Consider the following 16763-nt stretch of genomic DNA (forward strand, 5'->3'; position numbering starts at 1 on the left):
GAAAATGTGTGACACCGATGTCTGTAAGAACCCCAGAAACACACTGCCATCTCAGTGTCACTGCGGTGCTGAGAATGGACCACTGCCCAGATAACATCTGGACAACAGCAGTGCTGTGGCAGGAAACTGACCAGCGATGAACAGGGTACAGGGAGCTGAAGTGATGTCGGTGCTTTTGCATCCTCATCCTGCTCTAGAACCTGTTCTACTACATTCAGAACATGCTCTTTTCTCATCCATGATGTAGTTTGCAGAATGGCCACACCCTCTGCATTTAAAAGGCGCACAATAGCGCTGCTTCATTACTCTCAGCAAGCATCCACACCATTGGACACATCGCTGCCCACACCACTGCCCACCTACAAACACAGGTAAAGACAAAAACCCATAATAATATTTCAAACTGCTTTTTAATTCTTTTTTTTCATTTGTGGCTGGTAAAGGCTAAGATGCTGTTTTGCTCTAAGTTAGAGATTTTCATATATACTCGTATGTAAACCTACCAGTGAGTTTTACTTTATATACTTAATACATATTTTACATGTTAATTTTTTGAATATATATTTTATATACTAAAACCAATTTTGTTCCAAAAATGAATCATATTAAATGAATAGCAATATAACCCTTTTGATATATCAAAAATTTCAATTTTATATTGCAATTTTTACATTTATTTATATTTACTTTTATAATGTAAATGTACTTTAACATTTATATACCAACTGCTGTACATACAAGTTATCACTAAATATTTAGATTAAAAAGCAACAATTTTGTATAAAAAAATAGCTGTAATAAACTAATGTCAATGGCCTGGGTGCTTTTTAAAATTTTATTTGTATATTTATTAATTTTGTTATAGAAAATGTGTAAATAAGTGAACGCATCCTCTACAGAGAACACTTTCTGCACATTTTAATATGCAATTACTGTTTATTTGCTCAATTTAAACTACTGGGGGAAAAAAACAAAACATAAAATGTGGCCTGTGAGAAAGTTATGGCACATTTTATATGTTTTAAGCTTTTTTTAATTGAAAATTTTTGCAATTTCACATACAGTTGTACTTATTGTTGAATAATTACACAAAGTTAATACTGCTATATATATATATATATATATATATGTACATTTATCTATCTATATGTATTTGAAAATAACTCTGTGTATATGTTTTAGATATGGAGGCCAAACTGCTGGTATTTATTGCGATTGCATGCGCTGTGTCTCGCATCGAAGGCCAGACAGTCACACTATCGTCGGTAAGAAAAGAACACAGATTTTCATTTGCAAGCATGTCTCTGTTTATGAAAAAAAAGTCACCATCCCTTAGTGGTGTAAGGAACCCCAATGAAAATGACTGAACTTAACCTGACAGTGACAATGTCATTTTCATGTTCAGTCACCATTGTAAAGTCTCCACAAAGTAACAGATATGCTATTACTAATGCTAATGACCTTCTGTTCTGATTGACAGAGCATCAACATCACTCGCTCGGGTTGTGGAACCTCTAAGCTATGCTTTCCCACCTGTGACCCTGTAGCAAACTCCTCCACCTGCTACTTTGGCTCCTCTCAGTACCAGCCCAACACCACGCTGTACTTCGAGCTCGTTGGCCCCACCTCTGGCTACGTGGCGCTGGGCCTGGCCTCCGATCCAAACGTGGTATGCCACATGCCACACCCTGCTACACACTGCGCTCTTTCACCCACTCACTATCATCTCGCATCTGCTGATATATCACGAACGCAGAGACAATGCTACCAAACCTGTTCCCACCTTTTACTTCCTTCTCAAAATCCTCACTGAAGGAAAGATCCACAAGGCATTCTTTGAGCAATGCCATAGAAGAACCCCTTCTAGATGTGTAAGAACCCCTTTATGCAGGACTCTTAGAGGCCATTGCGCCTCTAAGAACAGAAATAGTTTGGATAGTTTGTATAACATGTTCCAAGAAAATATTTTTACAACAAACAGTGAGCGCCGCAAGAGAACATGTGCGATTTCTATATGCTACGCAGCCCCGTTATGTGAGTTTGCATGGTTTACTGCTTTGTGGCTGAGCTGTTGTTGCTTCACTTCCATTTCACAATAATAGCACTTACAGTTGTCTAGGGCAGCCCTAGCAGCACAGACATTTCAAGCTATGACAGTGCCACGTTTAAAGTCACTAAGCTCTTCAGCGTGCCAGTGTTTGTAAATGGAGATTGCATGGCTATGTTTTTGAGTTTACACACCTGTTAGCAATGGGTTTTTCATTCCATTCAGGACGAACCTTTTTATCTTGTCAGTTCATGTCTGTGGTCACATTGAGCACAATTCATCAATCATACTACTTTCCAAGACTAATTTCTTGTTTTCCTGTAATCGTTTATCAAAACCGGTGGGCAAGGGAAAGTAATATTTACCAATAATGTCGTATGTCACCTCCTTCTCCCACTAACCCCACCTGTCATGCAGAGAAAACACTCAGCTAGTTCAGAGACACTCCTTGATACCGTGTTTCACTCACTTTCTCTTTGCAGGGAGCCACCATTGTGTTCGTGTGCGCCAACAACAACACCAACAACGGCAGCATCTTCTTCTTCCAGACAGCCTCTAACACCTCAACTGGCTTGAATCTCACTACTGTGGTAAGGAACCCGATATCTGACTGCAGCACATCTTATAGCTGCCTGCAGTTGAAGTGCATTTGACTCAGTTTCTCTCTCTTTCTCTGCTAGAACACTGTATACTCAGTCCAGGGTGCAGTGGCCATCAACCAAAGCCTGAACCAGAGCCTTGTCAAGTGTACCTTCAACACCTCCAGCAGCCTAAACGTCTCGACCTCGAGCACGAGCACGAGCAAAGCTTCCGCAACCATCAATTACTATGTCACCATCTTCAGCGGCATCGTTAGCGGTCAGCCTTTATGCCTCAGTAATTTAGCATAAAAGGGCCCATAAAAAACACAAAACAACAAGCTTTGTTTTGCATTGTTTCTGTGATGTCACAAAATCGAACACATGTCTGAATATAGTTTATATATAACACATAGTCTGAATATAGGCAGTTTAGCCCCACCCATTCACGCCGAAGCTGGAAGTTAAGGAGTGCTTTAGCCTGCTTTGTGAACAAGGCTCCATACAGGGCAGCCAATCAGAACAGAGCTTGTTTACATATATCAGGCTTAGAGGTGCAATAACAAAAGGAATAAAGAGAAGCTGAGAAACAAAAAACATCTGGAACATAAAACCACTGGCCGGCCAGCGGGTTTGCACTGGTGCGGCTAGAGTTTTAAACACTGTGTCCGCTTGCTGTCCACTCTACTAGACACTCCTACCTCGTTGGTCCACCTTGTAGATGTAAAGTCAGAGACAATAGCTCATCTGCTGCTGCACAGCTTGTGTTGGTCATCCTCTAGTCCTTCATCAGTGGTCACAGGACGCTGCCCACAGGACGCTGTTGGCTGGATATTTTTGGTTGGTGGACTATTCTCAGTCCAGCAGTGACACTGAGGTGTTTAAAAACTCCAGCAGCACTGCTGTGTCTGATCCACTCAGACCAGCGCAACACACACTAACACACCACGTCAGTGTTACTGCAGTGCTGAGAATGATCCACCACCCAAATAATACCTGCTCTGTGGGGGTCCTGTGGGGGTCCTGACCACTGAAGAACAGGGTAACAAAGTATCAGAGAAACAGATGGACTACAGTCTGTAACTGCAGAACTACAGAGTGAAACTATACGGTCAGTGGAGCTGATAATATGGACAGTGAGTGTAGAAACAACAAAAATAAAACGCAAATTAATGAGTTAATTAATTAAAATAAATGAATAAATAAATAAAACTGGGCCCTTTAACAATCTCAAAATGTGAAGTGCTGCTTTTGGTCTTTTATGCTGAAGTCTTTCCGCTGCATTTCCACAGGAACCACCCTGGGTTTTCCTACTTCAGTGTATTACTCTGGGAAAGCACTGAATCTGGCTGATCCTACCAGCAACACCAACACCACCAACTCCACCTCCAGCGCCACTGTTGCAGCCACGGTGTCCGGCAGCACAGGCGGTAGCGACTCTCTCACCAACCCCGTGGCTCATGGTAAACACGCATTCCGCATTACTTTCACATCACAGCGAAGGGAGGCGACTTTGGTTTTGCCTCTCTTTCATTTCTGTGGGGGTTTGGGGGATGGCAGCATTTTTCCCAAGTTTGTGCAAATGAGAATCAAGTTTCACCGGGCGGCAGATTGTTGTAATCAGAATATTACTTTTTTTTCTTACCTGCATTTCATCGGAGCACGTAATTAGCCTATGACCCTGGAACTTTCTTACATTTTAGCTACATGACTACAAAGCCGCGAGGTAAGCGTTTTGGTTCGCTGCAATGTTAATGTAGCATTAGGCCAGAAACATACTTCACACAAACGCAAACATAGTGCAAAAGCACAGTTTCGCCAGATTTTGCGTTCTAAAATGTGTCACAATACAATATAAAAGTGCAAGCTGCATTCCGAGCTTTACCACATAACGACAGCCAAGCCCGGCAAAGCTGTCTCGTACAGGTGGTAGGCTGGTGGGCTTTCTCCTGGTCAACAGTCATAGTAGACCAGCAGTCGGACGATCATCACTTCTCCAAGCCGATAGAACAGGTAAAGCAGCTCACTGTGCACAAACCAGTGAATTAATATTAATCTGTATTGTGCCAAACCTGCGTCACCAAAGAAAGCTAAACCACCAGAAAATTCGGCTCACTAACACCACTGAGGCAAGGTTAGAGATAAAGACTCAAATCTGAGCGAGTGAAATCAAGCGACAGCAGGACTGAATGGCTCTGGTTGTAAGCAGTTTCTGTTCTGCCTCGCCGTTCAGACATGGAGGCGTTGAGGATAGTGGAGGAAAGGGGCGGGGCTTTGAAGGTTTCAGTGAGGCAAGGGAGCTATTACAATAGTAGATAAAAATATTGTGGCATATAGAGGCCACTCTCGACCAGCCTGAACAGCAGGAAGGCCATCTATGGCCACATACTCTCTCTTCACGGTGACCAGCCAGCCCACATTAACCGAACCCAAGCCCTTAAACTGAAGAACAACATTAATAACATTAAACAACCCCCTAAAATCCCAGGCTTATTACGTAGAAAGGCTTATTACTGAGTAACTACAGGGATTTCAATGCAAAGCGATGGAGCTATTCTAAGGTTATAGAAGTGTGTAATAATACTACCGGTGGGCCCATGGCTAATTAAGGGGTTAATGGCCTATTTTTTGGGGGGGGAGGGGTCACGGTGTTCACACAGCACAGATTTGCATACGACACCTCCCTTCTGGAACATGGAGGACGCGGCAGCCTCCACAACACTTAACTATTTGTTATTCAACATTGATTTTTTTTTATTTTTGATTTTAAGAGTACTTTAAATATAGGTCAAGTTGGGTTTACAAATCAACTGACAGTGCCTTTAAGTGCTAATCATCTCGCTCTCTCTCTCTGTGTCTCTCTCACAGCGCTGGCCATCCTGCTGAGTGCTATGGGTCTCCTCCTCCTGTCTTAAAGGACCTCCTGACTTCACCATTATGAAGATGTTTCTCAGGGTTTATGAGCTGCGTATGAAGTACACAGGCTAACCGAGACAAAGGCAGCCCAACACGGCTGCCTGTGTCTCTGTGTGTGTGTTAGGTAGAGTGATTGTGTATGTATGGAAGTATGTATGTACAGTTGCATAGAAAAGTTTGGGCGCCTCGGTCAAATTCCATGTTTTTGTTGATTTTCTAAGTGTGAATGAGTTAACGAATGCTTTACAGAGCCCACACCTCTGCACAGTTTAATACATAATTACTGTTTATATGCTGAATTTAACATATCAGAGAAAAAATGCGGAGTTCGCAGATGGTATGGCGGTATTTTTTATGTTAAACTCAGCAAGTAAATAGAAATCATGCAGTAAAATTGGCATTTAAATATGTTCCACATTTTCACTTCGGAATTCAGCCAAATGTAATTTGACCGGGGGTGTTCAGACTTTTGCACATGACCACCTGGGTGCATGTGAACATGGACACACTGGAGGAATGTTATGAAGCCATGGTGAATGGGCCGAACATCATATCGCTCCGCTCGTCCTCACTTATTTGTTTATTATTGTAGTGACCTCAGAAAGGGCCTTGACCCGTTCCAGAATTTGCCTTTTTACTTTCAGCTGCTTTGCATCAGTGTTGCACTCGTGTTTGTCTGTGGTGCACATGCAGTTATTACAAAAGAAGGTTATCTTTTTTCTTCCTCTTGTTAATATAAAGACGTCTTTTATGAAAAGATGTTCTGCTGTAAACACTGTATTTTTACCTGTATCGTTTTGATCAGACAAGATTACTGATTAAAGTTTATTTTACATAAGACTTTCCTGCTGTTCTCTCATTTATCCCGTTTACTGTCTGCATTGATACACTGAGCCTACGTTCACATTCAAAGCCTCACTGCTTAAATCCGATTTTTTGCTAAAATCCGATCTTTCTGACACGATGGTTCACACTCGTTTGGGTAAGTGACTCAAATCTGTCATTAATGTGACGTCATTAATAATTAACTCTGATCAGTTCTCAGGGATTGAAGTGACTTGCATTCAGATCACATCATGATTGAGATTTATTACACTAAACAAACATTACTGCCACAAGTAAGCAAAGCAAGCAGACAAAACCATGTTTTTCCATGCTTACTCACCCAGGACCAGTCCAGTTGTGTCACAGATTTCCCTGAAAAAAATCAAGAAAATTCTTCCATCTAATTCAAGCAAGCATGCAAAATTTCAAAGCCGTGCTCTAATTCGTTTTTTAGTTATCATTTTTTGAAATTTGTCCCAAAAGGTGTTAAATCACCCCTTAAGTATTGACTTTAGCTGCTTATTATTAACTTGTTAAACAATATTTAATTTTAAATTAAGGACATTTTTTTTTACATCAGTTATGCCAATGTTCATTTTGAAATTTTACATCTCTATTAGTTTGCATTTTTTTAGGTTGCATTCCTAAATTTCAAATCTATGAATTATTACTTTCTGCATACATTATTTGAAATAACACTATGACACTTCACAACCAAAAAAAGTCTGTATTGACAGCCTATTTTGAACCTATATTTTCTCAAAAAGGACTAATCCTATTTCCTCTCAACATTTTCCTTTAAAATTACCTGCATTTATGTATAAAACTGTCTTAAAATATCGTCTCCTCTTCATCTAAGTTACAACAAAGAACACCAATCAGTTTGACCCCCTAAATGGCCATAGGCCCACCTGCAATCCCAAAGTTTTATTACATGCTTCTATAATCTAAGAATAGCTCAGCCAGTTTGCATTGAAGTCCCTGTAGTTGCTGAATAATAAGCCTTTGTATGTAATAAGACTGGGATTTTAAAGGGTGAAACAAAAATAATGTAAATGGCCAAAATGGCTGGCAGGCCCGAAGTTTTATTACACACTTCTCTAACCTAAGAATAGCTCAGGCAGTTTGCATTAAAGTCTGGCCTAAGCTTGGTTATGCTGATCTAGTGCTGGTCTGGTGCTGATCATGCTGGTTGACCAGTATACCAGCATCAAAACACAACATATGCTGGTTTTGCTGGTGCCCAGCCATATGCTGTCTATTCTAGCAGGTCAGCACTCAAAACTGGTAACACAGGGTCACAAAACAAACACCCACACCGAAACAAGTCAAGTTTCGACTGTCTTATATTCTCCATGAGGAAGTACTGATAAACGGAATGCAGTATTTCCAATCACAGTGAGGAAAACAAACACAGAGCAGGCATTTACACACTCACACACTTCAGGGAACAGTTTCTGTTCAGTTCATTAGATACAAATTCATTTTTCTTCATAAGGTACTGAACGAAATCACGGCACTGTCCTCATAAACTGAGTCGGAAAAAGAAAAGGACTCTGCATGTGAATTTAATGACCTGCACATTTGAAGCGTGCAGGACTTTTGTAATCTTGTGTGTGCAAACACTCATGAACACGCACTGTGGTCACATTCTCTGGGTACAGTACATTATACAGGCTGATTATACGTAAAAAAAAAGGACATTTCATTTATTTTGAGCTGAAAAACTGTGTACAAATACACACACACACATCTTCTGAAACCGCTTATCCTTCTGGGTCGCAGGGGGAGCTGGATCTCAATGGTCAATGGGCGGAAGGCAGGATACACCCTGGACAGGTCGCCAGTCTGTGTACAAATAGTTCTACAAACTATTTGTACACAGACAGAAATGTATATTTCTATTTCTATTTCACAACTGTTTTGAAACAACAACACACACATACTAACTCTCAAAATCATCAAAAACATAACCATAATCCACTGAAATTATATTTTCTAAGCTGTACTGACTCCACACACCCCGTCTCGTCTCCAGGACTTTTATTTTATTGTTCTGTTTTAAAAAAGGTACAAATACGAACTTTTCACCTGTAAAAACGTATTTAAGGTTCACAATCAGACCTTAAAACCACTGTTGTACCTTTGAGGGTGCATTTACACTGTACATTGGTTGGAATAGTTAAAAAAAAATTAAATATTTTTGTTTAAAATGTTGTTGTGTGTAAAGTCTTGTTTTGCAGAAAAAAACTTGATGCAGAAAAATATATGAATTAAATGCAAAAAATGGACTATTCTAGACCCTTTTGTAACATCCAGCTGGACTAATCTAGATCCTTTCCAATATCCACCTGGACTAATCTAGACTCTTTTAAACATCCACCTGGACTAATCTAAACCCTTTCCAACATCCACCTGGACTAATCTAGACCCTTTCCAACATCCACCTGGATTAATCTAGACCATCTCCAACATCCACCTGGACTAATCTAGACCCTTTTTTCAACATCCAACTGGACTAATCTAGACCCTTTCCAACATCCACCTGGACTAATCTAGACCCTTTCCAACATCCACCTGGATTAATCTAGACCATCTCCAACATCCACCTGGACTAATCTAGACCCTTTTTTCAACATCCACCTGGACTAATCTAGACCCTTTTATCAACATCCAGCTGGACTAATCTAGACCCTTTCCAATATCCACGTGGATTAATCTGGACTCTTTCCAACATCCACCAGGACTAATCTAGACCTTTTCCAACATCCACCTGGACTAATCTAGACCCTCTCCAGCATCCACCAGGACTAATCAAGACCTTTTCCAACATCCACCTGGATTAATCTAGACCCTTTTTTCAACATCCAGCTGGACTAATCTGGACCCTTTCCAACATCCACCTGGACAAATCTAGAACCTTTCCAACATCCACCATAGACTGATCACACAGCCCTTTACCATCACTGCAAACCTGCATGTTAGGTTCTTTACTGGTTTGAATGCTGCTATGAGATCTCAGTCTTTCTGTACAGTTTAAAGTGACAGTGTTCGCACTACTTCCTTCACCACTCCCTGCTCTGATGCCCATTCATGCGTATATATGTATGTGTATGTATGCAGGGTTGGGCAAATACTTTGGAAAAAGTAGAGATGACTGAAAAGTAAAGACACTGTGCTAAATGTTTATCAGTCTACTCAGGCTTTAGCAGAGCTCAGTCACACTGAGATTAATAACTGATCACATTGATTTATCAGTCTACTCAGGCTTTAGCAGAGCTCAGTCACACTGAGATTAATAACTGATCACATTGATTTATCAGTCTACTCAGGCTTTAGCAGAGCTCAGTCACACTGAGATTAATAACTGATCACATTGATTTATCAGTCAACTCAGGCTTTAGCAGAGCTCAGTAATGCTGAGATTAATAACTGATCACATTGATTTATCAGTCTACTCAGGCTTTAGCAGAGCTCAGTAACACAGAGATTAATAACTGATCACATTGATTTATCAGTCTACTCAGGCTTTAGCAGAGCTCAGTAACACTGATTAATAACTGATCACATTGATTTATCAGTCTACTCAGGCTTTAGCAGAGCTCAGTAACGCTGAGATTAATAACTGATCACATTGATTTATCAGTCAACTCAGGCTTTAGCAGAGCTCAGTAACACTGATTAATAACTGATCACATTGATTTATCAGTCAACTCAGGCTTTAGCAGAGCTCAGTAACACAGAGATTAATAACTGATCACATTGATTTATCAGTCTACTCAGGCTTTAGCAGAGCTCAGTAACACTGATTAATAACTGATCACATTGATTTATCAGTCTACTCAGGCTTTAGCAGAGCTCAGTAACACAGAGATTAATAACTGATCACATTGATTTATCAGTCTACTCAGGCTTTAGCAGAGCTCAGTAACACAGAGATTAATAACTGATCACATTGATTTATCAGTCTACTCAGGCTTTAGCAGAGCTCAGTAACACTGAGATTAATAACTGATCACATTGATTTATCAGTCTACTCAGGCTTTAGCAGAGCTCAGTAACACTGAGATTAATAACTGATCATCACATTGATTTATCAGTCTACTCAGGCTTTAGCAGAGCTCAGTTACACTGAGATTAATAACTGATCACATTGATTTATCAGTCTACTCAGGCTTTAGCAGAGCTCAGTAACACTGAGATTAATAACTGATCACATTGATTTATCAGTCTACTCAGGCTTTAGCAGAGCTCAGTAACACTGAGATTAATAACTGATCATCACATTGATTTATCAGTCTACTCAGGCTTTAGCAGAGCTCAGTCACACTGATTAATAACTGATCACATTGATTTATTAGTCTACTCAGGCTTTAGCAGAGCTCAGTAACACTGATTAATAACTGATCACATTGATTTATCAGTCTACTCAGGCTTTATCAGGATTGTCACTGTTTGTAAAGAAGCTGTTAATTGAAGTCCTTGTCAGAGTTCGTCTACATGCTGTGCACTGATTCGAAAATAGCTACTAAACAAGCATTGATTATGTTTCTTTCAGTAATTGTAGCATTATTTATTTAGTGGGTAAGCGTTTTAAAACTATTCTCCAAAATTTTTTTGCCTGTTAATATTTATTAATGTATTTATTATATTTATTGTTATTATAGTTGTTTATGTGCAGTCCTGTGTAATGTTCTGCTGTTTTGTGTTTGGGGCTTGAAGAACCACATTTCATCCCTAACAGTAAAACTTTTTTTTACATATTTTACAGTCAAACTGCTATCAGTGTAAAATGAAACGATGCACACTGGTCTTTGAGGAAGGATCAGGGCCGTGCATGAGTCAGCGCTCCTCTGCAGGACGGAGATGGAGCGAGGGATAGCGCTGTGGGCGTGGCAGTATCTCACTGTGTGCTCACGCAGAGTTTTTCCTTTTCACATGGGAGTAAATGTGTTTAAGGGGGGTCAAACAGGATAGACTCGTCAGGCTGGGTCGTGTGGAGCGTGATCAGATCCTGCTCAGCATGAAAGTTATATACTGTGATGTGAAAACAATCATGCCCTGCCTCGGGAATTGGGTCTGTTTAAACATTTACTTTTTGCTTTTATACTTTTATACACTTCCACTTTTAAGCAAGACTCGTACTTTTACAGTACGTTTTCCTGTATTTGTGCGGTTCTGTCTGCCAGTGTTCACTAAAAATATTTAATTTAACCCCTTACATGGCCAGAGCGCACCAGCAGGCCCAAAGTTTTATTACACACTTCTATAACCTGAGAATAGCTCAGCCAGTTTGCATTAAATTCTCTAATAAGCCTGTGTAATAAGCCTGAGATTGAGATGAGATGAGATTTTTCAGTTTTTGACATAATTTGAAAATGCCCTTTGTCCTTTACATTGTCTGTAAATTCCAGGATGAATGGACCAAAAGAAACGGCCCAAAACAACATGGAAAAAAGTCAGGTTCCATTGACTTACATTAAAAAAAAAGCGCGTTTTTTTCTTCTCCTGTAAAGTTACCATTTTGGAGATACAAGGTTTTTTTTCCGACAACAGCAAAATGTTGTGTTTTTTATCTAAAAACACAACCATGTTAAGTGGTTTCTAAGATGCTCACCCGAGCAATATGTACTCAGTGAACTCAGGTAAACCGCACACTAGTGTATGTACTACTCCAACATTCAGCTTACAGCTCTTCTCCATCGCTAAAACACATTAAACGAACCTGGGGTCGTCCTAATCTTCATCATCACTTTCTTTTCGCTTTCAGTCATTTTCACACACTTTCACAAAACAATTAACACAGATCTCACACAAAATCTCGTTTATCCAATAACTGTGCAAAACAAAAGCAACACATCACAGTCTGTGAAAGATGCTCTCGTAGTTATAAGCACCATCAGCACTCGTATGAAGTACATAGTGTGCAGTTGTTAACTCAGCAGCCATCATCAGACGCTGATGTAAAAGAAGGTTTATCAGACGAGGAATAGGCGACAGATAAGAGTGACCTCATATAAAACGACAGACGCCCTGATGTGATTGTGAAACGTTCAGATAATGGATTCTGCCAGAGATACTGTAACAATGTGTTTTAACCCTTGTGTGGTGTTCAGGTCTGTGGGATCCATTTTCAATGATTACCAAAAGAAAACATGATGTGATTTATTATTATTTCAGCCTCAGATTCTTGGCCTTTACTCATTTTCTGTGAAGAACATATAAAATAACCCATTTTCAGTGTCTTCACTCTGTTCACCCCCCACACATTTATATTACACATGTAGTGTTGGGCTGAACCTGCGGGGAGTAAAAGTGTGGAGGTGCTGTGTCCTTCGCTCTGTTCTCGTCCTACATGGCCTGCTGTTAGTGTGTGTGTGTGTCTGTGTGTGTGTGAGGGTGGACAACATGGACAGGCTGCTGACTGGCTACAGCTGCTAAAGGAGAACCCTACGCTGGACACTTGTGATATTTTGAACATCTGGTACTTTTACATAAATTGTTCTGGCTGTATTGATTTAATAAACAATAATGTGGTGGGTCCAGCAGACCACTGAGTAACAAACACATCAACACCACACAAGGGTTAAAGATTGTTCAGGATTTAGTGTGGCTGGATTGTTTTCCCCTCTTCTAACTATACATGCACACTCATAATGAATGACATAAGATGTGCTGACAGAATATTCCGTATCTGTGAAGTTGTCTGATAGACTGCGTAAATGTTTATATTCATATGATTTGGACTTCTTATGCTTTTCATGTGACAACTTGGACATTCAAATGGGGTCTTTGAGTTGAATCAACATCTTGCAGTTTAATTTAGTTTTTAGGACTTCTCAGCTTTACTTGATGAAAGCTTGGTCAATGCAACTTTGAGTAAAACTTGCATCATTCCTATTGGCTTTTGGTGGCATATTGGGCGTGTCCTTCCGCCTTGTTTAACCTACCATCTCTGTGATGTCATTCTCCCCAGCCTACATTCCCTTGGGTACTTTCTTATTTCTTAAGTTTTAGGAGTTTGACTAATCTCAGTCAGTACTGACTGTAGATCAGTGCTGAGTAAGCTGAGCTGCCATGATCACATCTGCTGAATGTGGTTCTGAACACTTCAGACTTCTGCATTCTGAGCTGACCTGTCTGTATTGGGCAATATTAGGCAAAGCAGTACCAAGTTAAACTGTTTAAGGCATTATACAGTGTTAGGATAATAGCCTAGTTTAGCTTTTAATGGAAAAGGAGTTATTGGCTGAACTTGAGTGGCTAGAGTTGTGTAAAGGCAGTAAATGTAAGTTACAATTCCTTAATTGTATTGAGTTAGTACCATTATTACATATAAGCCCAAAACACGCAATCATTTTAAGATCAAAGGAGTGATTTACTCAGTTTTGCTCATCCTCAGTTCAGGGAATTTGAGTTACTTAAACTCAATGGCTTCCTCAAACCATTTAAGTTCACTGAACTCATCAGGTTTTACAATGTAACAAAAAAAATAAGAATAATGAAAAAGGATTCAACCTAAGACATTTTTTTTACTCGTTAAAAGAAGGTGACAATAGTGGGAAATAGGAGGCTGGAGACACTGTTTGTCAGTACAGTGTAAACAAATTGGTTTAAACAAATTTACTTGAAAAATCATGCAAACCTACTGCTTTGAAAACATTAAGCAAAGTTGCCGTATGTTTAAATAACTTCAGATATGAATCATAGTTACTTTTTCACTTTCAGTGATCCACACTTCTGCAGCGAGCAAGGTCAACTCAAACAGCCCAGTGATTTTAAGTGATGTCCACTGAGCCGAATGGTTCCGTGGCCCTGAGCACGATTAACTAACACGGTTTCTAAGCATTCCGTGTTGAACCGTGTCCATGTGGAAAAGCTGCTAGAATGGTTACTTTCCAGATGGAAAGACAACACAAAGACAGCAACGTTCTATTATAAGTACGCTGGCGCAAGGCGGCTGCCGCTTTACATCGGTTTTTCGTTTGCTTTGTTTTGTATTGTTTGTGTGAATGCTTTCCCTGCTGGCGGAGGAGTTTGCCATCATTCCACAGACATAGCAGCATAGGTCTTCCACCCGTTGCTCAGAGACTTCTTGGGCTGTTCGGGTGACGCTACATCACAGCTATGATGTTGAGTGACGCTATTGCGGCTATGAGGCTGCCTGGACCAGTGACCTGATCGACATGACATCACAGATACATGGCTGCTTGGACCGGCTGCCTGGATGACGCTGTACTGCACCTGCGGGGCTGCCTGAACCGGTAGTGTTCAGCTACATGAGCAGCGCTACGCCGCAGCTAGACGGCCTCTCAGGCCGACTGCCTAAGCATCGCGTCATCGCAGCTACATGGCGGCCTGGCCCGGCTGCCTGGGTGTCGCTGCACTGCAGCTATGAGGCTGCCTGGACTGGTGGTGTTCGGCTGCAGGAAAATGCTCCCCCTTCGTGGCTAAGTACATTTTTGGCCTTCGAGGCTTCCCAGGCAGCCTGTGTGGTGCTAAGGACTCTTTCTGGGCTAGCTAAGGGACTCTAAGGGACTATACTGTGGTCATTGTAATCCCCCCTCGCTAGGTGTTGGAAATGTTGTGCGTGTGTGTGTGTGTGTGTTTGTTCTGTTTTGTTGTTATTTATTGTTGACTATGTATTTTGTTATTTTCTGATCTTTTTGTAAAGTGTCCTTGGGTTTGAGAAAGGTGCTCTATATATTAAACTTCTTTTTCTTCTTATGTTTTGTGTTTGGAACAAATCTGGATAAACTTTGACTGGATTCCTTTTACACTTTTTTACAAAACTGCATCCCCAGTTTGACCAGATCAGATCCGATTGCATGTCAACACATATGTTGATTTTGTTTTACTCTTGTTTACTTAGTCCTTATTATCATAAGCAAGCGTAAGAAGACACCTGGTTTAACGCCAACCGCAGCCTCACATGTCTCTCGTTTCCTTGTTTATCATCTCCACTGCTAGTGAGCACATGGCAGACACATTTCCATTCACATGATTGTATATGGATTCTGAAACGTGTTCTGTTTGTATTTGTGTTAAATGTGAGTGATCTGTGTCTGTATTTGTATTAAATTTGAAAGTCTGATCATTATCCACTCACACTTCATGTCAATGCAAGGTGTAAACAGGCTCCACAAGTAACACAATATGCAAATAGAGGATTTAACATTAAGATGTAAACAGAGTGGTTCAGAGTGGTTTGGTGTGAAACGCTCTGTTCTAGATAAACTTACCGAGTCAGAACTGTTCACAGTGGTGGTGATAGGAACCAGACGTCCACCTCTAAAAGCTCCCTCACAGAAAGTTCCTACATGAAATGGTTATGAATTCACTGCCTGATGACTGAGATTCTGTTTTATGATAGTTTAGAGAACTTAAACTCCATTCATGGTGGAGGGATACATGCAGGGTGCTGTGAGGCAAAATAGTCCCCAAAGAAAACGTATTATTTCAGATGTTCCACTATTTTCCATCATCAACATTCCATATAAACTCAGAAGACTCGTGTAGGTTCACTGGTGGTTCTGGATAGTAAATAAAATGTCTATATCTGTGTTGTAGTCATGGCGACCCCTGGTTCCTATCACCACCACTGTAAAGACATCTGAACCACTTCACACCAGACCACTCTGAATAAATTGGAATTCCCCTTTAAAGGAAAGCTTCACCTCTTCAGAAAGCTTTTTGTCATCATAAGAAAAGAGAGGTTTCTGACAGAGTGGTGAATTTGTGTAGTTTGAGCTCGTGTGGAGGTTTTGTTCTGTTAAATCCAGATCAGCACTCACCTTCAGCCTAATTAAGCCTCAGAACAACCACCAACGCAGTGTTTATGACCACGTCTCTGTTCTGAGTTAGAGAGGAAGTTTCTGTGGAAGACAGCGCCCTCTGCCTGTGGTTATCTGCAACTATAGTTCAGATGTCTTTACAGTGGTGGTGATAGGAACCAGGGGTCACCGTGACTACAACACAAATATAGACATTCTATTTACTATCCAGAACCACCAGTGAACCTACACGAGTCTTCTGAGGTTATATGCAATGTTGATGATGGAAAATAGTGGAAGATCTGAAATAATAAGTTTTCTTTGGGGACTATTTGGCCATTGGGGCCAGCATCCAGGGGCCCCTGACTACCAGGGGTCTCGGAAAACCACAAGGCCTGAGGCAGCTCACAGACTTTAAAATAATCAAAAGCCCTATAACACAATACATGTGCAGAGATATAACTGCATGATGTAAAAGGCTTTACACATAATTATAAATAATTAATCTATTTTCTTACATTTTTCACAGCATAAAGGAACAAGAGGGGTTTATTAAAGGGCTCATACGCAAAATTTTTCTTGTGACTAATATTTCTCCTTGAGGTCCACTTACTTGTTTGTGAA

General features: G+C 40.5%; 1 protein-coding gene across 1 annotated transcript; it reads left to right on the forward strand.

The window, feature by feature from the left end:
• Window positions 1–293: 293 nt before the first annotated feature.
• On the forward strand, window positions 294–6381 carry LOC118825830 (putative ferric-chelate reductase 1). Its single transcript, XM_036596672.1, has 7 exons — window positions 294–371; window positions 1183–1265; window positions 1481–1669; window positions 2530–2637; window positions 2728–2905; window positions 3918–4088; window positions 5494–6381. The coding sequence occupies exons 2-7, from the start codon at window positions 1185–1187 to the stop codon at window positions 5538–5540; spliced, it is 774 nt and encodes a 257-aa protein (XP_036452565.1). The 5' UTR covers window positions 294–371; window positions 1183–1184; the 3' UTR covers window positions 5541–6381.
• The last annotated feature ends 10382 nt before the right edge of the window (window positions 6382–16763 follow it).

This window comes from Colossoma macropomum, unplaced genomic scaffold (genome assembly GCF_904425465.1).
Source record: "Colossoma macropomum unplaced genomic scaffold, Colossoma_macropomum, whole genome shotgun sequence".
Lineage (NCBI taxonomy): Eukaryota > Metazoa > Chordata > Actinopteri > Characiformes > Serrasalmidae > Colossoma > Colossoma macropomum.

What these genes read in the sequence shown, in the direction of transcription:
- LOC118825830 (XM_036596672.1), top strand. Translation starts at nt 1,185, where the DNA reads ATGGAGGCCAAACTGCTGGTATTTATTGCGATTGCATGCGCTGTGTCT. An exon ending in AGACAGTCACACTATCGTCG is followed by an intron (nt 1,266 to 1,480) that starts GTAAGAAAAGAA and finishes TCTGATTGACAG; the next exon opens with AGCATCAACATCACTCGCTC. An exon ending in TGGCCTCCGATCCAAACGTG is followed by an intron (nt 1,670 to 2,529) that starts GTATGCCACATG and finishes TTCTCTTTGCAG; the next exon opens with GGAGCCACCATTGTGTTCGT.